The sequence below is a fragment of the Neovison vison genome, chromosome 1 (assembly GCF_020171115.1).
Source record: "Neovison vison isolate M4711 chromosome 1, ASM_NN_V1, whole genome shotgun sequence".
Lineage (NCBI taxonomy): Eukaryota > Metazoa > Chordata > Mammalia > Carnivora > Mustelidae > Neogale > Neogale vison.
In genome coordinates, this window is record NC_058091.1 from 90156749 (window position 1) to 90181246 (window position 24498).

The 24498-nt window shown below is 39.2% G+C and overlaps 1 protein-coding gene across 3 annotated transcripts in view; it reads left to right on the forward strand.

Moving 5' to 3' along the window:
- Nucleotides 1–23818, forward strand: part of POLH (DNA polymerase eta) — a 34605-nt gene extending 10787 nt beyond the window's left edge. Inside the window, exons 4-11 of one of the 3 annotated variants that reach the window (XM_044251571.1) lie at nt 116–333; nt 11948–12117; nt 13719–13822; nt 15597–15716; nt 16257–16380; nt 16935–17000; nt 19277–19446; nt 21244–23818. In XM_044251571.1, coding sequence (XP_044107506.1) covers nt 116–333; nt 11948–12117; nt 13719–13822; nt 15597–15716; nt 16257–16380; nt 16935–17000; nt 19277–19446; nt 21244–22132 — 1861 coding nt within the window. In that variant the 3' untranslated portion in view covers nt 22133–23818. The remainder of the gene's footprint in view (nt 1–115; nt 334–11947; nt 12118–13718; nt 13823–15596; nt 15717–16256; nt 16381–16934; nt 17001–19276; nt 19447–21243) is intronic. The other 2 variants (XM_044251581.1, XM_044251589.1) reach the window with 2 other exon arrangements.
- Nucleotides 23819–24498: the final 680 nt, after the last annotated feature.

The following is a 24498-nucleotide window of genomic DNA, read 5'->3' on the forward strand; positions in this document are numbered from 1 at the left end:
ACCTTACACTGGTTATATATATGATTCTATTATGAGATAGAGGGGATGGGGGCTGACAGTCACTATGTTGCCTTCATTTATTGCCTACACATATGATAATCCGTATACTTTTTAGGTACCGGGAAGCCAGTGTGGAAGTGATGGGGGTAATGTCTCGTTTTGCTGTGATTGAACGTGCCAGCATTGATGAGGCTTATATAGACCTGACGAGTGCTGTACAAGAAAGACTACAAAAGCTACAAGGGCAACCTATCTCAGCTGACCTGTTGCCAACCACCTACATTGAAGGGTTGCCCCAAGGCCTTACAACAGCAGAAGGGACTGATCAGAAAGGTACTTCCATAGCGTCATATTGCTTCTGCTTCCTGCCTTTGGAATCTGCTTTGCTTGGTCACGCTGATCCTTCTTGGATTTATTGAAAGGAAACTTAAACTACAACCTGAATGAATCACAAGGACTCACGTGGAAGGATATACAAATTCTCTTATCTTTCCAGGTATATGGATGTTGAGAATCTGTGGAATCTGTATGAAATCAAGTTTCTATTTAGATAAAATGAGAGCAGGTTTGAGTTATCAGTAGACTGAGCACTTTTGTCATTTGTAGGTTTATTTATAACATTGTAACTTGGTTTCTTTTAAGTTTAAGGGGGACCTCAAGTACAGGGAGTTGAGTCACTCAAAATTTCTTTTATTTTTTTATTTTTTTTTTTAAGGATTTCATTTATTTGTCAGAGAGAGAGAGCACAAGCAGAGGGAGAAGCAGGCTCTCCACTAAGCAAGAAGTCCAATGTGGGACTCAATCTTGGGATCTTGGAATCTTGACCTCAGCCAAAGGTAGGCGCTTAACTGACTGAGCCACCCAGGCGTCCCTGAGTCACTCAAAATTTCTGATCAGTTCATAGTAAAATACTAGGACGTGTGGGTGGCTCAGGCTGTTAAGTGTCCGCCTTCAGTTTAGGTCATAATCCCAGAGTCCTGGGATTGAGCTCAGCAGGGAGCCTGCTTTTTCTGTTCCCTGTGCCCCTTATTTCCCCTCACCCCCGCTTGTGTGCTCTCTATCAAATAAATAATAAATAAAATCTTTAAAGAAAATATACAGTAAAATATCAATGGGCTATGCAAAACCTCTTTTGTCTTATTTATTTTTCCTTACTTTCCCCTTCATAGCGATTTCCCCCCACTACCTCCCTACCTGGCCCACCCTCTGGCCCCCACTGATGTGTTTGGTGTATCTTTTTAAATTTGTATGTCTTTACATATGGTACGGTGTTGCTTTGTGTATATGCTTTTAAAATTTGTGCTTTTTAATTAAAAGATAGAATTGTGTTATAGATCTTATTCTTGTTTTTTTAATTAATATTTAAATTTTAATTCCAGTATGGTTAGCATACAGTGTAGATCTCATTCTTTTTCTTGATTTTCCTTCAGTGGTGATTTTATAGATCTTTCCATGTAGTTGTATTTATGTGTCATTGATTGCTCTTAATTACAGCATATATCCATGGTATGGACCTATCATATTTACATGTTTTTTACCAATCTTCTAGTGATGAACGCATTTGTTTCTTACGGTTTTTTACTGTTGATATGATAAATGTCCTCATTCATCCTCTTTTGAACTTATTCAGGGGTTTCTCTGAGAAATGTTTTCAGGAGCAGACTGCTAGGTCATAAACCATACACATTCTTAGTTTCACTAAATACTGCCATTGTTTCCCAGAATGGCTATAACAGTTACCCAACTCTTGAAGTACAAAAGAATTCCTATTGCCCTTATATCCTCACCAGTAATTGCTGTTTTCTTTTTCTTTTTTTTTTTTTTTTTTAAGATTTTATTTGTTGGGGCGCCTGGGTGGCTCAGTGGGTTAAGACTTCGGCTCAGGTCATGATCCCAGGGTCCTGGGATGGAGTCCCGCATCGGGCTCTCTGCTCAGCGGGGAGCCTGCTTCCCTCTCTCTCTCTCTGCCTGCCTCTCTGTCTACTTGTAATCTCTGTCTGTCAAATAAACAAATAAAATCTTTAAAAAAAAAAAAAGATTTTATTTGTTTATTTATTTGTTTATTTGACACAGAGAGAATGAGCACAAGTGAGGGGAGCAGTAGGCAGAGGGAGAAGCAAGCTCCCCGCTGATCAGGGAGCCTGATGTGGGGCTCAATCCCAGGACCCCGGGACCATGACCTGAGCCGAAGGCAGACGCTCAACAACTGAGCCACCCAGGCATCCCAACTGCTGTTTTCTAATGTTTAAAATATATACATATCTATATATAGATAGATAGATATAGATATAGATTTTTTTTTTTTTTTTAAGATTTATTTACTTGACAGAGACACAGCAAGAGAGGGAACACAAGCAAGGGGAGTGGGAGAGGGAGAAGCAGGCTTCCTGCTGAGCAGGACTCTAGATTTTCGGGTCATGATCCGAAGCTGAAGGCAGACTAACAACTGAGCCACCCAGGCACCCCTAAAAACATTTTCAATGTGATGGCTATAAAGTGGTATTTCATGTTTTTGGTTTGTTTAAATATACATTCTCTATTTACCATTTGAAGTTGAGCATTTCTTCTATTCTTGTTAGCTAATTGAGTAAGGTTCTATGCATTCATGTGTTGTTAGTTCCTAAATGCTTTAAATTTTTTTATTGCTATCATTTTACATTTTTTCTATTATATTTTATACTTGGTTATTGATATGTAGGGAAAGGACAAGTGATTTTTTTTTTATAAGTTCATCTTTATTTATTTCACCTACGTGAAAAAACTTGTATTATACAGGCATAACTCAGAGATATTTCGGTAACCAAACTATCCACAACAAACCAAATATATCAGTAAAGTAAGTCAGGTTAATTTTTTGGTTTCCTAGTGCATATAAAAGTTATGTTTTTACTATACTGTCATCTATTAAGTGTACAAAGTGTTGTTTGTTCGTTTATAAGTAGGCTGCACGTCCAGTGTGGAGCTCAGCACAGGGTTTGAGCTCGCGACCCTGAGATCAAGAGTTAGACGCTTAACCAACTGCGTCATCCAGGCACCATAGTGTCATATCTTTAAATGTACATACCTTAATTTTGAAAAACTTCATGCTATAAAATGCTAACCACCTGACCTTTCAGCAAGTTGTAATCACTGATTACAGATCACTATAACAAATATAACAATAATGAAAAGGTTTGAGATATTGTGAGGATTATCAAAATGTAACATAAAGATACAAAGTGAGCAAATGCTATTGAGAAAATGGTACCAATATATTTACTTCTTGCGGGGTTGACACAAATCTTTAGTTTATAAAAACACATTGAAGCCAGGCACAGTAAATCAAGATATGCCTGCAATCTGCATGAAAATGCTTTTAATAAATTTACTTGATGGTTAAAAATAATTTCTTAAAATTAGGGCAGCAAGCACCTGGGTGGCTCAGTGGGTTAAGCCTCTGCCTTCTGCTCAGGTCATCGTCTCAGGGTCCTGGGATAGAGCCCCACATCAGGCTTTCTGCTCAGCAGGGAGCCTCCTTCCCGTTTTCTCTCTGCCTGCCTCTCTGCCTATTTGTGATCTCTGTCAAATAAATAAATAAAATCTTTAAAAAAATATTAGGGCAACAAAAATTTTGCTTTTATGATATTGCTAATTTTTAATAGTTCTAGATAACAGAATCTGGGCCTTAAGTTTTTTAAATCAAATATTATGAAACTGGAATTCAGCTGGATCTCCCAGAGCAAAGAATTTGGCAGTTACAGGCTTTTTAACAGGGATATACAATTTGTCCTAGACATTTTCTAGTACTTTTCATAAAGGCTATCTTCAGAACAGCATATCTCCTCTTTATTTGTAACATATACTCTTAGAACTATTATTTTGTAACATTGTTCTTATTTAGAAGTGCTTTTTTCAGTAAAAAGTTTTGCATGCTGGCTATTAACCAAAAGGAAACTTTGGGACACCTGGGTGGCTCAATAGTTTGAGCGTCTCCTTTGGCTCTAGTCATGACCCCTGGGCCCTGGGATTGAGTCCCACCTCCAGCTCCTTGCTCATCGAGAGCCTGCATCTCCTTCTGCTTGCCACTCCCCCTGCTTATGTTCTCTCTCTCTCTCTCTCTGACAAATAAATCTTTAAAAAAAAAAAAAAAGGGAACTGGATACCAGCCTATAGCAAGTTAACTTCTAATGGGGGAGAACATTAAAGCAATCTGTTATTGTAAAAACAATAAAGATTTGTCTAGAAAAAGCTCAAAGAGAGTTTAGCTTACTTCTAGTTAAAGTGGTAAATTTCCCATGGGTTCCATATTTTAAAATAAGATGTAAGATTTAAAGTGTCCTTTGCCATTGAACAGTTGTATGATAAGCCTTTAACTTGTTGAAGGGTGGTAGTAGTACAACTGCCCAGGGAAGCTTGTGAGAAAGACAGTTGAGGAATCATTTTATTCTCTGATCCTGATATAGCAGAGTTTATCAACCTGGAGGCTGCAAATCCTTCAATTCCTTCAGGAAAATACAATGGACAATAAAAATGTGCTACTTAGGGGCGTCTGGGTGGTTTAGTCGGTAAGGCATCTGCCTTCGGCTCAGGTCATGATCCTGGGGTCCTGGGATCAAGCCCTGCATCGGTCTCCTTGCTCAGCAGGGAGCCTGCTTCTCACTCTGCCTGCCAATCCCTCTGCTTGTGTGTGTGCGCTCTCTCTCTCTCTCTCTGTCAAATAAATAAATAAAATCTTTAAAAGAAAAAAATGTCCCACTTAAAGGAGGCAGTTATAATACATAAACATTTGATGATGAAATATGTCATGATTTTCTTTTCTTAGTAGTCTGCGACCAGAGTCAGAAATTTAACGATCAGGGGCACCTGGATGGCTCAGTCAGTTAAGCATCTGGCTTCTTGCCTTCGGCTCAGGTCATGATCTCAGTATCCTGGGACTGAACCCCACATCATGCTCCCTGTTTCTTCCTCTCCCTCTGTACCCCAGCTTGTGCTCTCTCTTTTGCGTGTTCTACCTCAAATTTTAAAAAAAAAAAAAGGCAGAAAGCTAACGATCATAGTAAAGAAGGTTTTTCTTTGGTCTTAGCTTGGTGTACCACATTTTACTGTGTGGCTAATGCTTTAAAACACTTGAAATTAGTTTTATAATACTTAAAAATCATTGATTCTTTACAGGTTTTTTTGAGGGCTGTATCCCCTTTTAAAAATTTTTTCAAAGTATGGACCCTTGCTTGCCTCAGAAAAATACATATCTACACATAAGGTAGTTCTGTGTGCAGTTTTCAGGAGTTTCACAGACCCTCTGAAAACCATATACCTCAGAATAGGAACCGTTATTACACATTACATTCGTATTTTTGGCTCCAACTCATCTTTAAAGAGCTCTCTGGCTGAAGACTATGGTATATACCTTCATTGGTGGCAAATGTTACCTCAACTCGAATGGACATGCTCCTCTTTGTTCTACACCTTTTTTTTTTTAATCAAAAATGCAGATGTTTATAAAGAAGTCTTATTTCTGTATGTCTTATGTAACTATTGCTTTAGTGTGTCCGGTTTAAGTATTAAATTTCCAGTTGAAGTAAACCATTTTTTTATTTATAGTGCTCAAAAAAGTGTAATGCCTAGTAAATGGTTTATGATATTTCATATTATATTCCTGGGTCCTTCTATGATGTGTGCAACCAAAAAAACTGATAATAGAAATTAGCTGATCTAAGTGTGTATAATCTTCTTCTAGAAATTATTTTTCATGGATGTGACTTATTTCAAACCTAGGAAAAGAAGTCAGGTATTTCCGATGTTTTGATACTCAAGTTTCTGTTAACTTTGCCATCCTACCTCTTAATACAAAGCTGGCAATCAGCCATATTGTGTTTGCAACTTATTTTCTGTTTTTGAAAATAGTTATGTGTGTAGAAAGCTTTAAGTGGTAGAATTACTTAAAAATAATACTCAAAAACTGTCAGATTGAAAACTTTCCTTTCAAGGCCATTTTCTAAGTAGTTTGTATCAGTTAAGGAACTCCTTAGTTATCTCCTCCCTTTGCTCTTAATTTCTTTCTTTCTTTCTTTCTTTTTTTTTTTTTCTTTCTAAACATATAATGAACATCTTCTGAATGCCTAGGACATGAAGCAGTTGTGTAGTTGCATAAGAAATTGTAAATCATTGTTAAAGATGAGAGTGGTGGGACTGGAAGGGTCCCCTGCTGGCTTTGAAAAGGAAGCTGCCATATTCTGAGAGGGCCTTTGGAGGAGGCCCCCATGGCTAGGCTCTGAGAGTTGCCCTCTGCTGACAGCCAGCAAGAAAATGGGGACCAAATTCTGCCAACAACCAGAAGTAGCTTGGAAGACATTAATCAGCTGATAGCATAAAGGAGGGCACACTCATTATCAGTACAGGAACTTCTCTTTTATAGTTATGGTGCCTGGAGTTGTGGCGTATAGCTAGAGATTTATCAGTTTAACCCCAAAGTTTTGGCACAACTCATCAGCGCTCACTCTTCTGCCGGTTCTGTTCATCATTGTACTGGAGGTATAAGACAGTGCAATCAGAGCAGAAGGGGAAATAGAAGATATTTAGATGTGAAGGAAGAAGTAAACTTTCCACATGACATAATCATGTTTGTAAGAAATCCTAAAGAATCTACCCCCCTCCCCCCCAAAATAAGTGAGATTAGCAAGGTTGCAGGGGATGAAGTCAATATGTAAAAATCAATAGCATTTATACACACTAAAATTTAAGATGGGAAATTGAAATTTAAAAAGCCATGTTATTGCAATAGCATTACAATCATGAAATTATTAGAGAAATGTATATAGGTGAAATATATATATGAAAAACTAGTTAACTAGAAACTATAAAACAGAGGTGCCTGAATGGCTCAGTCATTTAAGTATCTGCCTTTGGCTCAGGTCATGATCCCGGAGTCCCAGAATTGAGCCCTGCATTGGGCTCCCTACTCAGTGGGGTGTCTGCTTCACCCTTTGCCCCTCACCTCACTTTGCTCTCTCTTTCTCGCTCTCAAAAAAACAAAAACAAAACTATAAAACATAATGCTCAGTGGGTTAAGCCTCTGCCTTCGGTTCAGGTCACAATCTCAGGGCCTTGGGATTGAGCCCCACATTGGGCTCCCTGCTCGACAGGGAGCCTCCTTCCCCCTCTCTCTCTGCCTGCCTCTCTGCCTACTTGTGATCTCTCTCTCTTTGTCAAATAAATAAATAAAATCTTTTTTAAAATTTTTAAAAGTTAAAAAAAAATGAAATAAATGGAGAGATATAATATCCTCATGGATCAAAAGACTAAATGTTATTAGAGCTCAGGTTGCCTCAAATTGACCTAAGATTCATTGCATTCCCTTCTTGACTCAGCAGGACTTTGTAGAAATTGCCAAACTGACTTGAAAATTTGTATGGAAATGCAAAGGATGTGGGGTAGCCAAACAACTTTGGAAAAGAACTCAGTTGGAAGATTTAAACACTCTGGTTTTAAGATTTAACTATAAATTTACAGTAAATTGGGGCAGTGTAGTATTGATGTAAGATGAGACAGATCCATGGTACAGGATAATAGGAAGTACACAAATAGAGTGCCATATTTTTTGGTCAATTTCCACAAAGCTGCTGAGATAATTCAATATGAAAGGTAAAATCTCTCAGTTCTAGTGGTCATTTTACACCAAAACTGCCAGAATCTTCTTCTGGTCCACTTTGGTGTATCAGAGAAAAACCAAAATGGTATAGATTCTTATCAACTAGAGAAGGAGATAAGCAAAATGCTTATCTTTTGTGGCCCTGTTCAATTGAAACGGATATAGAGTAACAAGATTGTAACATTACCTAATTTGGGAAAGCAATAATGAAGAAATCTAAAGCAAAGCAAATTTAGCTCTAGTACTTGGGGAAAATGCCCCCCAAATCCCACAATTTCAATAAATTCTTATTTTTCTCTTTCCCAAACCTAATAAATACTAAGTGGTTTTAATTTTTGCTTCAACTGTCAAATATAATTTTTTTAAAGATTTATTTATTTATTTATTTGACAGAGATCACAAGTAGGCAGAGAGGCAGGCATAGAGAGAGGGGGAAGCAGGCTCCCTGCTGAACAGAAAGCCCAATGCGGGACTTGATCCCAGGACCCTGAGCCTAAGGCAGAGACTTTAACCCACTGAGCCACCCAGGCGACCCTGTCAAATATAATTTAATAAATTCATGAGAAACAAACAAAAAAAGAAGGATGTTACATTTACTGTTGTTAACACATGCAAGACACTGCTAAGGAGCTTTATATAAGATTATATATATATATATGTATGTGTACACATACACACACATATATGCACATATACACACATTATATATAATTCCTCACAATAATCCTATGTACAGTACTCAAACTCATGCCATAGACCATGAAACTGAAACAGAGAATTACAGAACTTGTTCAAAGTCACATAGTGATTAAGTCAGTATTTGAACACTGCCTAACTACAGAATATTCTTTTAACAATTATGCCATATGTTTTACAGATAAGAACTAAAGGACTTTAACGGGGCACCCCAAAGTTAGCTAGACTAGTTGGAGAATACCACATGATAGATGAAGCTTAAATAAGCCCTGAAGTATAAATAATATTTTTTAAAAGAAAGTATTTTTTTCAAAGATTTTACTTATTTGAGAGAGAAAGAGAAAGGGCATAAGAGGGGAGATGGCCCAAGGAAGAAGCAGACTTACCCCTGAGCAGGCAGCCCAATGTGGAACTCAATCCTGAGCCTCCAGGATCATGACCTGAGCCGAAAGCAGTTGCTAACCAACTGAGGCACCCAGGCCCTGAGTAGTATTTAAGCAAAGGAAGATCAGAAATAAGAGCAGGGAAATAGGATAAGGGATGTCTTAAATTTCAAACAGTGTATGTTCAGGAAATTTAAGGATATAACAAATTTGAGATTAATGGAAGGTGAATTGAAAAGGCTAGATGGTCTTCAGTGCCAGTTTTATAGAGTTGGTACTTTATTCTATAGGTATGAGAGAGCTAACAACAGTTTTGGTTGGTTGGTTGGTTTTTAAGATCTTATTTATTTTCTTGACAGAGAGCACAAGCAGGGGAGCAGCAGGCAAGGGGAAAGCAGGCTCCAGGCTGAGCAAGGAGCCTGATGCAGGACTCGATTCCTGGACCCTAGGATCATGACCTGAGCCGAAGACAGACCCTTACTTGACCGAGCCACCCAGGTGCCCTGACATTGGTTTTGAAGAGAGGATAAGATGGATAACATTGGTATTTGAGAATATTTCATTCATGGGCATTGTGTAAATGCATTCAGGGAGAGGGTAGTTTAGGAGTTATGGTGGTCTGGGCAAGAATGAAGAAAAGCTGAACAAGATAGGGCAGATTGCAATGGATATATGAAATACTCTGAAGTGGTTTTGTTGACCAAAAAATCGACCAAATAATGGGGAATAAAAGAGAAAGGAAGCCAATATTATTGGAATTTTAAACCTTTAATAAAAATAGGGAGTTGTGGGGCGCCTAGGTGGCTTAGTCAGTTAAGCGTCCAACTCTTGATCTCAGCTCTGGTCTTGATCTCAGAGTTGTGAGTTCAAGCCCTGTGTTGGGCTCCATGATGGGTTATGGAGCCTATGAAAGAAAGAAGGAAAGAAAGAAAGAGAGAGAGAAGAAAGAAAGAGGAAGGGAGGGCACCTAGGTGGCTCAGTGGGTTAAGCCTCTGCCTTCGGCTCAGGTCATGGTCTCAGGGTCCTGGGACTGAGCCCCACATCTGGCTCTCTGCTCAACAGGGAGCCTGCTTGCCCCTTTCTCTTTTTGCTTGCCTTTCTGCCTACTTGTGATCTCTCTTTCTCTCTGTGTGTCAAAAAAATAAATAAAATCTTTTTTTTAAAAAGGGGGGAAGGGAAGGGAGAGCGGGGGGAGAGAAAGAGAGGAAGAAAGAAAGAGAGACAGGGAGAAAGGAAAAAAGAAAGGAAGAGAGAGAGAAGAGAAAGGAGGGAGGGAGGAAGGAAGGAATAGGGAGTTGTTTGGAAAAGAATATTTGAGAAGGAACATATAACGATTGATTTTCATTATGTTTAGAGAGTATAGTGAACTATAGTTTGAAACTATAATGGTTTGAAACTATAATGAAAAATTCAAGAAGAGGTATTCTGTGCGCAGGTGGAGCTAAGGGATTAGAGTTTAAGTTTGAGAATAGAGATGAAGATTTGTGTGCATTCAGTATAAGCAAATTGAAACATAAACCAGTACGAGTTCACCAAGAGAAAAAAAGCACAGATACAGATAGGAGAATGTTGCTCAGTATCTGCCAGAGTGTTAGAGGGAGAAGATAAGCCAGCAAATGAGAGAAGCAGCAGTCATCAAGAGTTGGAGAATACAGGACCCTGGGTGGCTCAGTGGGTTAATCCTCTGACTTCAGCTTGGGTCATGATGTCAGGATCCTAGATCGGGCCCCGCATCAGGCTCTCTGTTCAGCGGGGAGCCTCCTTCCCCACCTCTCTCTCTGCCTGCCTCTCTGCCTACTTGTGATCTCTCTCTCAAATAAATAAATAAAATATTAAAAAAAAGAGTTGGAAAATACTTCTGTGTGCTCATCTTCCTCCTCTATATATGTGAACCTTTGCTAATACCTCTTCACAATAATTTGAGTGTATTTTCCTGCCTTATTCATACCTCATTACTGTCTGTTTAAACCAGCATGTCTAGATTTCCTATATACCTACCTCCCTTGCTTTATAATCATTTTTTAGGCTTTTTCAAAACTGACTAGTTCTAATTGGATAGTAAAATATTTTCAAGGCCCTGAGTCCAAAGCTATATCTAATTTCAGTAGCTTGTCAGTAGAATAAAAAACTAGTGTCTCACCAGAATTTTAGCTACTCACCAGGAGAACCAGTCTCTAAAAATATATAAATGCATTTATTTTGAAGCATGATTTAATTCTGAATATTTTCTAATTGAATAACAGAATTCTTGGGGGGAGAGGGTACAAGGGAAGGTTGGAAAAAGTAAGTTCCAGAGAACCGGAGAGAGAAAACAGATGTACTTTAAAATCATTAATCAGAGATGCCTGGGTGGCTCAGTTGGTTAAGCAGCTGCCTTCGGCTCAGGTCATGGTCCCAGCGTCCTGGGATCGAGTCCCACATCGGGCTCCTTGCTCGGCAGGGAGCCTGCTTCTCCCTCTGCCTCTGCCTGCCATTCTGTCTGCCTGTGCTCGCTTGCTCTCCCTCTCTCTCTCTGACAAATAAATAAAATTTTAAAAATTAATTAATTAATTAATTAAATCATTAATCATGAGGGACACCTGCGTGGCTCAGTTGGTTGAGCAACTGCTTTCGGCTCAGTCATGATCCCAGAGGACCAGGATCGAGTCCCCCATCAGACTCCCAGCTCCACGGGGAGTCTGCTCTTCCCTCTGACCTTCTCCTCTCTCATGCTCTCTCTCACTGTCTCTCTCTCCAATAAATAAAAGCTTTTAAAAAATGAAAATAAAATCATTAATCATGAAAGACTACATTAATAAAAAATATTTGTTGAATATTATAAGTTTCAGCCTACGCTGAAGCTAAGGCTGCTGGAATTGATAGGAAGGAGAAATTGATCTCTCTTTTGAGTACCCAGAAGTTTAAACAACAGCCATTTTTTTATGTTTGAAAATGTACGTATTGGGGCACCTGGGAGGCTCAGTTTTTTAAGTGTCTGACTTCGGCTTATGTTGTGCTCTTGGGGTCCTGGGATCAAACCCCACATCTGGCTCCATGCTCAGTGGGGAGACTGCTTCTCCCTCTGCATCTCCCTCTCTCCACTCATGTTCTCTGTCTCTCTCTTAAAAAACAAACAAACAGAAAAACAGCAAAGAAAACATACATTAGCTAAAGTACTGTGAAAAGGAAGCATTTCTGTATTAGAGAACACAAAATCCTGACTTTAAAAAAATGTCTAAATACAGCCTTTCAATTTTTTCAGAGGAGACGCGAAAACAAGGCTTATTTCAATGGCTTGATTCTCTTCAGATTGATAACCCCACCTCTCCAGACCTGCAGCTCACTGTTGGAGCAGTGATTGTGGAAGAAATGAGAGCAGCCATAGAGAAGGAGACGGGCTTTCAGTGTTCAGCTGGAATTTCACATAATAAGGTGAAGGCTAATAGTGGGTTTCAAGGAGAAACATATCTTAGTTAAATGCAGCATGGATGGATATGAGTGGGGCATTTAAACCATTACATGCATACTTTGAAATGGGTTTCTATTTAGATTTGTTTTGTGTGGGCACCTGCGTGGCTCAGTCAGTTAAGTGGCTGCCTTCCACTCAGGTCATGATCTCAGGCTCCTGGGATCCAGCCTAGCAGTGTATCAGGCTCCTTACTCAGCGGGGAGTCTGCTTTCCCTCTTCCTCTGTGCTCTCTCTACCTCCCTCCCTCCCTCCCTCTCTCCAGTAAATAAAATCTTTTAAAAAAAATGTTTTGCAGACCAAACAAAAGCCTGGGTAATTCTCTAACAAGGGAAATTGTCTTTGAACATATACTTGCCTAAGAAGCAATCTGAAGAATCGGCAGAAAATGCTTATTTATATAGTTGTGTCCAAAATATTTCCTTAATGACTGAACTATGTATAGAAATGTCAATCTTTTAATTCTATATACAAACCTATTTCTTTTTACTTGCTGAATATCCTAGTATTATCTCAATACTTTCGTGGAATTGCCTGAGTAGGTTTTTGCCTATTCCCTCCTTTCTAGTGAGCAGTAAGAAAGATAGAATAATAAAATTTTATTAATTTGGATCACTGTTTTGGTATAGGGACCATAGATAATTATCAATAATCCAGGGGCTGAATAACTGGTTTTATTAAAGTACAGTGAGGGTCTGGGATCTTCATCCCCTTCTAACTAGGCTCAATAATTGGGCAGTGCCTGATTATTCCTAGTTTATACCTTTGCCCCCTTCCTCCAATCGCCAAACTATCCCACAGAGTTTTAGAATATTTTTGTGATTGGGTGAAGGGAGGGAAAACCAAAATCCCACTGTAGTAATTTAAATAAGACTAAATATTGCCTAGGAGAAGTTCCAGAGAATCTCTCCAATGAATTTAAAGGATAATTTTATACTTTTCCTGCCAGTTACAATTTATGAAATGATACCACTGAAGCACCTTATTCTTTCAAGAGAGTTCTCAAGGACTTAGGGTTTTTTTCATTTTGAAGTCTTGTTTCTAGTATAAGATGTCTACTAATTAGATGATCATTTTGAGTCCAATCTCTACAGATAACTTAAATTATGGTAAACTGTGTTAAATCCAGGACTCAAAAATTAATCAAGAAATGCAGATAAATGGGGTAGGGTAAAACAGGTTGGCTTCAGCATTTTTATATGGATATGCCAAGAAATGCATCATATAGAAGTTTCTTCTGTAGCTTCTCTGAGCTTTTTGCCCTTTTGAATTCAGAGAACCTTAAGGAATAGATGGGGATGGAAAAATGACAAAGGAAAACTGAGAATAGAAGATGTGGAAAGAACAATGAGGATGATAATGGGTCATAGTTTCCACTGAGGATGTTGTGGGATACCAAGGTTTAGAGAGGTCTTGAATTTCTGGTTTTGGTTTTGGTTTTAATGTGGAAACCATTAGTTACAGCCCTTAAGCAGTGCCTGTGTTTGTTTGTGTGTGTTAATATTCACCAACTCTCTGTGTGGGTGAGGTTGGCAGTAAGGAAGTTTTTATCCTTTCCATGCTCCAGGTCCTGGCAAAACTGGCCTGTGGACTGAACAAGCCCAACCGCCAGACCCTGGTCTCACATGGGTCAGTCCCACAGCTCTTCAGCCAAATGCCTATTGGCAAAATGTAAGTATTCAAGGAGTACCTTCCATTTCACTCACATATTTCATGCGGGCACTCTCTGGTTTCTTTTGCTCCTTATGAAAGACTGAAGCCAGGAAAAGTAGGTAGCCATAGCCAGGAAGGTAGAAGGGTGGTAACACAGGAGATTTTGAAAAACACAGAGACTTTTGTTCCTAATGAACGTTCAATTCTGGATTATCTGTGGAAATTATTTAATCCTGAATTTTAAAAATGAACTGGTTTTTAGCTATATATTTAATTTCCCTCTAGCCTTTTTATTCAAGTCTGTTATTAAATAACAAAACAAATAGAAATTTTACTTATTTTTCTTCTAATATGAGATCAAGGTGTTCAGGGCTGCTGAATTACTCCCAAACTACCTATGAGAGAAAAAGCTAAATAACGTGAATAATTAAGCTGACCATACCAATGTGTGTCCTTGACAGTGGCGTAAAATATTGTGGAAGGGACAAGATGTAACAGTTGAAAGCAACAGTGAAAGTGCTTCCAAGACTGCACATGACTGGGGTGCCTGGGTGGCTCAGTGGGTTAAAGCCTCTGCCTTTGGCTCAGGTCGTGATCCCGAGGTCCTAGGATGGAGCCCTGCATTGGGCTATCCCCTCAGCAGGGAGCCTGCTTCTCCCCACCCCCGCCCCCGCTCTCTCTGCCTGCCTCTCTGCCTACTTGTGATCTCTGTCTGTCAAATAAATAATAAAATCTTAAAATTAAAAAAAAGACTGTACATGACTGACCTGCCTGAGTGGCTCAGTTGGTTGTTTGCCTTCGGCTAAGGTCATGATCCCAGCCCCACATCTAGCCCACATTGGGCTCCCTCCCTCAGTGGAAGGAGAGCTACTTCTCCCTTTGCCATTCACCCCCTGGTTTGTACTCTCTGGCTCTCTCTGTCCAATAAATAAATAAAATCTTTAAAAAAAAAAAAAAAAAGACTGTACATGAGTAGTTGCTAAGTGAGTTGTACAGGTAGTTACCAGAGTTCATGGAAAAGAGATCTGAGGATTTATGAAAAAGACATGACATTTTGTTTTGTCAGATGAGAAATGAAGAACAATTCTGATTTCAATAATGTTTTGAACACACAGAGGGGAAAAGTATAAGGTATTTTCAGTGAGCTGGGACTTAAACTAGTTTAACTGGACCAAAAAGAATTATGTGAGAGAAATAGTACTGAAAAGGTAGGTCGAGGACAGATTATAGGTGGCCTCAAAGGCCAAGCTTAATAATTATTATTATATTCTTTTTTAAAAGATTTTATTTATTTGACACAGAGAAAGAGAGAGAGAGCACAGCAGGGGGAGCAGCCGGCAGAGGAAAAGAGAGAAGCAGTCTCCCCACTGAGCAGGGATCCCATGTGGGGCTTGATCCCAGGACTCTGGGATCAGGACCTGAGCCAAAGGCAGATGCTTAACTGGCTGAGCCACCCAGGCACCCCTGGGATGAGAATTTTAATCCCTAAATGGGACAGTAGATCCTGTACAATTAAAAGTTTTACATACAGTTGACTTGAAAACTAATCAATGACTTTAACCTTTAGTTGATGCTATTGTTAATCTTCCCAGGTCCTAACTCCTAGTGTATTTGAATTTCCAGAATCATCCAGTCTTACACTAGAAAATTAATAGTTTATAAGACTGACCAAAAAATGCTCTCATTTTCCCTGAATCCTCAGGAGAGTTACTTACACAAGCAAAATTTCTTATGTCTGCTGCTAACCAGATATTTATGATGTGACCTTTAAATTCTTTATCTCTTTTGTTAGCCGTAGTCTTGGAGGAAAACTAGGTGCCTCTGTCATTGAAATCCTGGGGGTGGAATACATGGGTGAACTTACTCAGTTCACTGAATCTCAGCTCCAGAGTCATTTTGGGGAGAAGAATGGGTAAGCGATTCCTAATACTTTTCAATCATAAACTTTATGGAGATGCTAAATTCAAATATGGACAAAAGCACCCAGTAAAATTTAGACCTATCTTTAACATTTGTTCCTTGAGGTAATTTCATTGGTCCTTTTGCTTTAAACTATTAAATCACTGTGGCCTCTCTGGAGTAGATTTTCATTTACCTAAGTAGGTTGATAGGCTTGGATATATACATCATTTCTGTGTGCTAAAATGCTTAAAATCTTTTAGTAAATACCCAAAATTTGGGGGATATGAATCAGTGGCTTGCTCCGTGCTTTTCCAAAAATATAAATGACTTGGCTTTAAAAAGCATAACCAAGTGTCCCTCTCCTTGGCATATATTGCACTAGACTTCTTTGGGAAGTGCAGGGATTCTGTCAGAGGTGAGGTATACTTAATTTTAGACAAAATTTTCCTTTTCCATGAAGGAGATAAAAGGGTAGTGCAATGTAGGTATTTTACTTTAAAAAGAATAATCATTTGCTTTTACCTTAAAGTTTTTTTGCTGCTTTTATTAGATCTTGGCTATATGCCATGTGCCGTGGGATTGAACATGATCCAGTTAAACCCAGGAAACTACCTAAAACCATTGGCTGCAGCAAGAACTTCCCAGGAAAGACGGCTCTGGCTACTCAGGAGCAGGTAGGCAGGCCTTCTTGAACATTGCCTCTTTTAAAGGGGTTAGTGGGTAGGTTTTGGTAACTGCAGAACATTTAATAAATTAGATGGAACCTTTCTGTTGTAAAGTAGGAAAGGGTGTGGGTGTGTGTGTGTGTGTGTGTGTGTGTGTGTGTGTGTGTTGAAAAATTGAGCTTTATGTATTATATTTTCCATCCAAAAAGAAATAAAATGGAACTAAGTGAAATTCAAAATGAAATTACTCTTTTTTTTTTTTTTTTTGATAGGTGGTAATGTGGAAGGCCTGGGATATTATGCCCCAAGTTTGTGTGTGTTATTTTTCTCAGAGCTGGAACATGCCTGAAGTTCACCTGATGGCATGTCAGCCAGAAAAAAAAATGAAAATCTTGAGCTAGGGCAGGTCAGAAAAGGTCTATGATCTGGTGATCCCTTGGTTATGGAGGATACTTTATTGTACATTTACATTTGTGGGAGAACAGAACAAATCCTCCATCTAGTATTATAACAAACCTAGAATTTTTAAATTTTTAAAGATTAAAGTCTCAACACTTTTTTAGGTACAGTGGTGGCTTTTGCAATTAGCCCATGAACTAGAGGAAAGACTAATCAAGGACCGAAATGATGTAAGATTTTCTTTCTTTATTCTTGGGGTGAGCTTTGGGATTTAAATACCAGTTGTTGCTTACCTGGAGAAGTAGTAGAGACAAAGATACAGAAAGATACCAGAGGTGCCTGGGTGGCTTAGTGGGTTAAGCTGCTGCCTTTGGCTCAGGTCATGATCTCAGGGTGCTAGGATTGAGTCCTGCATCAGGCTCTCTGCTCAGCAGGGAGCCTGCTTCCTCCTCTCTCTCTCTGCCTGCCTCTCTGCCTACTTGTGATCTCTCTCTGTCAAATAAATAAATAAAATCTTTAAAAAAAAATACCAGACTAGGAAATTTTAGGAAATCTTTTATGTCCTTCCATAAAACTCCCATAAAACTCGACATGATCTTTGAAAACCTAGATCTGTGAATATATGAACTGACTACCCCATCTCCCTCATTACTATTTGCCTCTACTCTTTGGGATATTTCTTATTTAACCTCTCCTGCAGTCCTGAATATACAGTGGATCTTCTTCAGAGTACAGAGCCATTAAATAGGGCATTCAGGGATTAGACTATAAATTATTGGAACTTAAACACAGTCCAGGCGACAGAGAAGTACTGGCAGTTTTAGAGATAGAGTATGAAGTCAAAGACTTGACATCTGATGATTAGTTTCTTTACCCTTTCCTTTTAAAAAAAATAGCTTTATTGGGGTGCCTGTGTGGCTCAGCTGGTTAAGCATCTGCATTCAGCTCAGGTCATGATCCCAGGGTCCTGGGATCAAGCCCTGTGTCGGTTCCCTGCTCAGTGGAGAGCCTACTTCTCCCTCTCCCTCTCTCTCATTCTCTCTTTCAAATAAGTAAATTTTTAAAAAAATCTTTGAGAAATAGCTTTATTGATATGTATTTTACATGCCATAAAATTCACGCATTTACAGTATACAGCCTAGTAGTTTCAACTTAGTATATTTCAGAATTGTTCACCCATTCCACAATCAATTTAAGAACATTTTCATCACCCAGAAAAGAAATCCTGTACTCATTAGCAGTTATTCACCCAATCCTAGGCAACCACTAGTGTGCTTTGTCTTCATAGGACTTACTATTCTGGACATTTCACATAAGTGGACTAAGGCAATATGTGGCCTTTTTGCTGGCTTGAAATCTTTTGGTTAACATAATAGTTTCAAGGCTCACTCATATTGGCACATGTATCAGTATCTTTTGTCCTTTTATGAATGAATAATATTCTATTATATGAATATACCATATTTTGTTTATCTATTCATCAGTGAATGGATATTTGAGTTGTTTCTGCCTTTTGGCTATTATGAACCATGTTGCCATGAACATTCATGTACAGATTTTTGTGTAGACATACGTTTCATTCCTCTTGGGTATATACCTAAGATTAGAACTGGTGGTTCACATGGTTAACTATATTTAGCATTTTGAGGAACTACCAGACTGTTACTGTGCTACATTATATTCCCAGCAATGTAAAAAGGTTTTAATTTCACTATATCCTGTTACTTTTTCTTATTTTAGCCATACTAGTGGGTGTGAAGTGGTATCTCATTATGGTTTTTAGGTGCTTATTGGCCATTTTCTTATCTTCTTTGGAGAAATTTGTCAAGATCCTTTGCCCATTTTTGAAGCGGTTTGTTTCTTCATTACTGAGTTTTAAGAGTTCTCTATATATGCGGGGTATAAGTCCCTTGTCAGATCATTTGCAAATATTTTCTCCCATTCTGTGGGGTTTTGTATTTTCCTGATGGTATTATTTGATATGTTCTCTCATACTTCCACATCTAGGAGTCCTACAAGTCAACAACTGTACTGTCAGAAATCACCCACAACTACCTGTTTGCCCCTTGTCAGCTGAATGGGTGGTGATGAATGTTTGTTCTTTGGTGGGCCATTTAAAGAGGGAGAGGATCCCAGTTCTTATAGGCCTACTTGCCTTTGCTCACTAGGTGTCGCTTTGTTCTCATTCCTCCTTATAAGGCTTCATAGGCTTTCAAAGCCTTAAAGTGGGGCTTTTCTTCCCACTTTGTATCTAATGCAACATAGTAGGGATCTGTATCTATATTTCCAGAAATTCATGTCTTTAAGCTTAAAAGGACTTTATGCCAAAAGTAATTCTGGACATGTAAGATCCTTGTCACTTCACTGTTTAAAGTATTAATTATGTTTATTTCCAAACCATTCTGTCACCTTAGTTCTTGTAATTTCCTCCTCACACAGTTCAATATATAGAATCCAGATGCTCACAATAACTTCAGTTCTGTTCTCAATCCTTTTATACCCACAGAATGACAGGGTGGCCACCCAGTTGGCTGTGATCATTCGTGTACAGGGAGACAGACGTCTCAGCAGCTCACGCCGCTGCTGTGCTATTACCCGCTATGATGCTCACAAGATGAGCCGTGATGCGTTTGCTGTCATCAGGAACTGTAACACTTCAGGAATCAAAACTGACTGGTGAGTCGAATTCTAGCTTGTCTTCTCAGAAGACACTTATACCCTGACTTGATCTAAAATTCGTGGGTATACAGCTTAACAGCAAGAGTACGTTCTTGGTAGTGACTCTAGCTAGGTCCTACTAGGTCACAAGAGAGGAATGGCAGAGCACAACAGAAACACCAGAAACAAGGAAGCTCAACTACCGCTTCTTTGCCTACATGTGGCGCATTCCAGTTCTCAGGGGTGGGTTTCAGAGGCAGAGTAAACCAATATTATCCCTGCCTTTGCTGCAGTCAGAGGGAAGGGCCAGTTGCATGTGTGAGTATGGAACTCAAGTTTCAAGAATACATTTGGCAACTTCTCTCTCAATACTTGACTGTTCTACCTTAGAACTTGATAAGATTATCTTAAAACACTTGAAAATGAAAGTGACCCGTATTTATTGATAGTCTCAATTTAACATCCCAGCTCAGTCACAAGCTCCACTGGTATAATACTGAATGTCATATTAAATTTCACTTCATTTAGTAATGAAAAATAACCAAATATATCATTGGAATGTGTTCATTTATTGTTCTGATATTAATGATTTTCAGTATTGGATTCCTCTGTTGATTTAACATTGCTTGTTACATTGAAAAAAGTACTCCTAATTCACAATGGAAATATAATTATGTGAGAAACATAAATTGGTTGCTTACTTATAGGTCTGTATTGAAGATGATAAAAGTTTAACCTGAAACTAATGCAACTCAACAATAAATAAATAAATAAACAGACAGACAACAAAAGTTTCATTGAACACCTAAGTTAATTGCTTATCTAACTATGTGGGTACTACTATTGTATGTGCAGACCTACAATATGATGGAGTCGCTAAAGCTGGAATCTTTGTTCTTTGTGTAGAATAATTTGTTTAGCTTCTACTTCCTGGTACATGTGTTTATTTTCAAATACTGAAACAGTTTCACTGAACTAAATGATAAATTTATCATTTATAAATTTGTGTTCATATGAAACAGACTCTAACAAATACTTACCAGGAGTGTGAAACCTATTGAAAGGGAAGCATCAAATGATCTGATTCTAAGACCGTTCAAAAGCAAGAAACCAGAGAACAGGGAGATACCATCCTAACAGTTTTAAAAAGGCATTTACTCTTTACCTCATTAAGGGACTAATCTGTATATAAAAGCATGTTTTACCTTCTGAAATACAACTTATGTGAAAATTATTTTAATAATTGACATAGTAAGAAACTCTGGCATGAATTTCTTGAAATGTTTCTGAGACTAGGATAGGTAATTCCAGTTGTGGGATTTCATTCTCTAGAAATTCAAGTTGAAAGTTTGTCAGAATGAGGGTTAGGTGGTACCCTTTATAGAAACAGAATGGGTAACAGGATTTTTTTCAAGAGACTTACAGTCTAAATATTCTAAAGCTTTTTTGTTGCCCTGAATAAAATTTCTTGCCTCGATCCTGAATTACAACTGCTGTTATGTATCTTCTGATATATCTTATGAATACCTAGCAGTCAGGGGATCTGTTTTGTATGTCTGACCTGGTTAGGTGTTCACCAGGTCAGCAGCTCCCAAGGTGTGATCCTGAGCCAGCAACACCAGCATCACCTAGGAACTTGTTAGGAAGGCATATTCTCTGCCTAGTCCAGGTTTACTGAATCTGTATTAATCTAATGCCCTAAAATTTAAGAACACTGCAGTAATAGTTTCCTCTTGTGGCACAATCATAATCCCAGTCATTTACAAACTGTATCTGTGACCTGGTGCTAATCTTGTTCCTTTACTTTCTGTACAGGTCCCCTCCCCTCACAATGGTCTTCCTCTGTGCTACCAAATTCTCCACCTCTGCCCCTTCATCTTGCACAGACATCACCACCTTCTTGAGCAATGACCCAAGTTCTCTGCCAAAGGTGCCAGTTACCAGTTCAGAAGCTAAGACTCCCTGTGGCCCAGCAGTGACAGCCACTAAGAAACCAACCACTTCTCTGGAATCATTCTTCCAAAAAGCTGCAGAAAAGCAGAAAGTCAAAGAAGCTTCACTGTCATCTCTTACTGCCACTACCCAGGCCCTCGTGAGCAATTCACCATCCAAGGCCTCCTTACCGTTCCAAACCAGTCGCGCTATGGGAACTGAGCCCTTCTTTAAGCAGAAGAGTCTAATTCTAGAGCAGAAACAACTTAGTAATTCTTCAGTTTTCTTCCCTCCACAAAATCCACAGTCTAGCCCTCAACAGTTAACAAACTATCTTCCAACAGAGTATCCAGATTGCACCCCTGTCTGTCAAGCAGCACTGAAGCTAGGATCCTCTGAAACAACTACAGAGATGGATTTGGCTCAGAACAGCCCAAACAGGCTTGCTTCTTTAGCTTCCAGCTATGCTCTGGAGGTGGCTCAGAAATCAACTATTACCCCAAATCCTGTGGCATCTGAGGACCAAATACCCTGTGAGAAGTGTGGCTCTCTGGTACCTGTATGGGAGATGCCGGAACACATGGACTATCATTTTGCATTGGAGTTACAAAAATCCTTTCTGCAGCCCCACTCCTCAAACTCAGAGGCTGTTCCTGCCAGTTCTCCTCAAAGCAAAAGAAATCCCAAGAGCCCTTCAGCCTCCAGTAATAAACGCCCTAGGCCTGAGGGCATGCAGACATTGGAATCATTCTTTAAGCCATTAACACACTAGTGCTGCCCTCAGGCTTGCTGCAGGGTTTTAATATTTTACCTGTAAACTAGATGGAAATATGCTCACTTTGCAAGGAAATCCGTAACTTCATGAAATTTTTAGTAAGAGAAACAGTCCAGTTAGATGCTGACTTAAAACTCCCCATCTCTTCACATGTATGGATTCCAATTCCACTGCTGACAGAGATGTAAAAACTGACTTTATCTTGCAGAGATAGAACTGCTTTGAGTTTTTAATCATTAGAGTTTAGGGAGGCAGTGTCAGAGTACAAATATGTGGGCCTTGAAGCCTAGGAGAGGCACTTTCCTCACTTTTCCTCATCTGTACAACTGATAAACTTTATAGATTATGGGAGATTAAGGACAATGTATTTAGAGTATGTGGCTTAAAGATGGCACAAAAAAGCTGAGTGAGAAAAAACATTTTTAAACTTTTCCCCAAGCTCTGCGACAGGGGCAGTTCAGATAATGGCTTTGACCAAAATTTGAGGTTTGAGAATGTGAGGTGAAGACCTAAAGTGGTAACTGGTTTAGGCATGGCTCTGTACACAGAAACTGCTCAATAAATACTTAATTTCATACAAGAATATCCTTTTATGGCCACAATTTTAGCCACTGGCCCTTCTACCTCTTACAGTTGGTCTAATGTAGAATCAGATTGTTAATAGACCAGTTAAAGAACTCTGTTTAGATTGGTTAAGTCACGATCAGAACTAGATCATGTCTAGAATCATACTAGGCAGAGTGTGATTTTGAGGGTCATCAGAGAACTTATTAGAAATTGTCTCAGCCTCACCTCTACCCCTGCTGAATCAGTATCTGTACATTAATAAGATTCTCCGGGGTGTTTAAAAAACACTGATCTAGAAGATGCTGTGGCCAGCCAGGTTTGTAGGGCAATGACATTTCCTTAAACCCTGAAGTACAAATTTAAGAGGTAGTGCTTGGCTTTCAGGGTCACTGGCCTGTTCTTCATCTCTTACCTTCTGATGTTTGAATATTGAGCTTAGGGTTTACTGTAGCTTTCTGCACTTGTTCATGTTTATAGTACTGTATTCTTAATCTGCTTTCTTCTATGTGGAAAAGCAGCTTTTTTGATACGTGAAACCTTGTGTTACATAGAGAACCCAACTGCAGATGAACTAGGTGGTGTTGGGGGAAGTGAGTAGGAAGAATGGTTTATGTATCCCCCTCTCATACATCACCCACCGCTCTTCAAACTTATTTATAAATTGGGAGTCTGTATTTAGTTTGAAGAAGAAGAGGGTAGCATTTGAAAAACACTGTAGCAAAAAAATTACTTCTTCCTTCAAAAATATTTTCCTCTTGTAGCAGTTGAATAATGTGTACATGGCCCTTTTCCTACTAGATTTGTAGTTTCTTGAAGGCAAGAATTCTCCAGTGCCTTGCACATAATAGGTGCTTGATATTTACTGGATGAAACATGCATAGTAAGTAATTTTAGATGATTACTAGGACTAAGAGTGTAAAAATGTACATGCTACTGGTGTGGGGGAGGGTGACTGCTTTATGTATCTTTTTATCCTCCTAAATGTTTCATTAATGTAGCAAGGTATAGCTCACTGGTTCCTGAAGATGTCTTATTAAATACTGTTATCAGGGGCACCTGAGTGGCTCAGCCGGTTAAGCCTCTGCCTTTGGCTCAGGTCATGATCTCAAGATCCTGGGATCGAGCCCCACATCAGGCTCTCTGCTCAGCGGGGAGCCTGCTTCCCCCTCTCTCTCTGCCTGCCTCTCTGCCTACTTGTGATCTCATCAAATAAATAAATAAATACTGTTATCAGGGGATGCCTGGGTGGTTCAGTCAATAAAGCGCCAGCATTCAGCTCAGGTCATGACCCCAGGTCCTGGGATCGAGTCCTGCATCAGGCTCCCTGATCGGCGGGGAGCCCACTTCTCCCTCTGCCTGCTGCTCTCCCTGCTTGTGCATCCCCCCAGACAAATAAATAAATAAAGTCTTAAATACTGAGATAATTTCCTAAAATTTCCTTACTTCATCCAGTGAAAAGTTAATAATAATTTTAAAAAGAGCCTAAAATGAAGCAATACCTCTCCTTTGGGTACTATACAGATTAAGTGGAACAAATTTTGAACACTTTGGTTGATTGGAAAGAGTCCTATAGAAAAGCAATGTGGTAGAAACTCTGGTTTCATTGGACTTACAGAGGCCAAGACAGGTGGGGGAATGGGTAACTAGTAATGACAATACCAGCAGCATCCCTTTTGTTTCTTTAGAAATGCTACCCCTGCCCCAGCATACCAGCAATCAGCCTATGGAGGGGACAGCAGACAGATATGCAAAGGTCAGTGCCTGGCAAAAGTTACAGGACCATTTTGCTGAATACA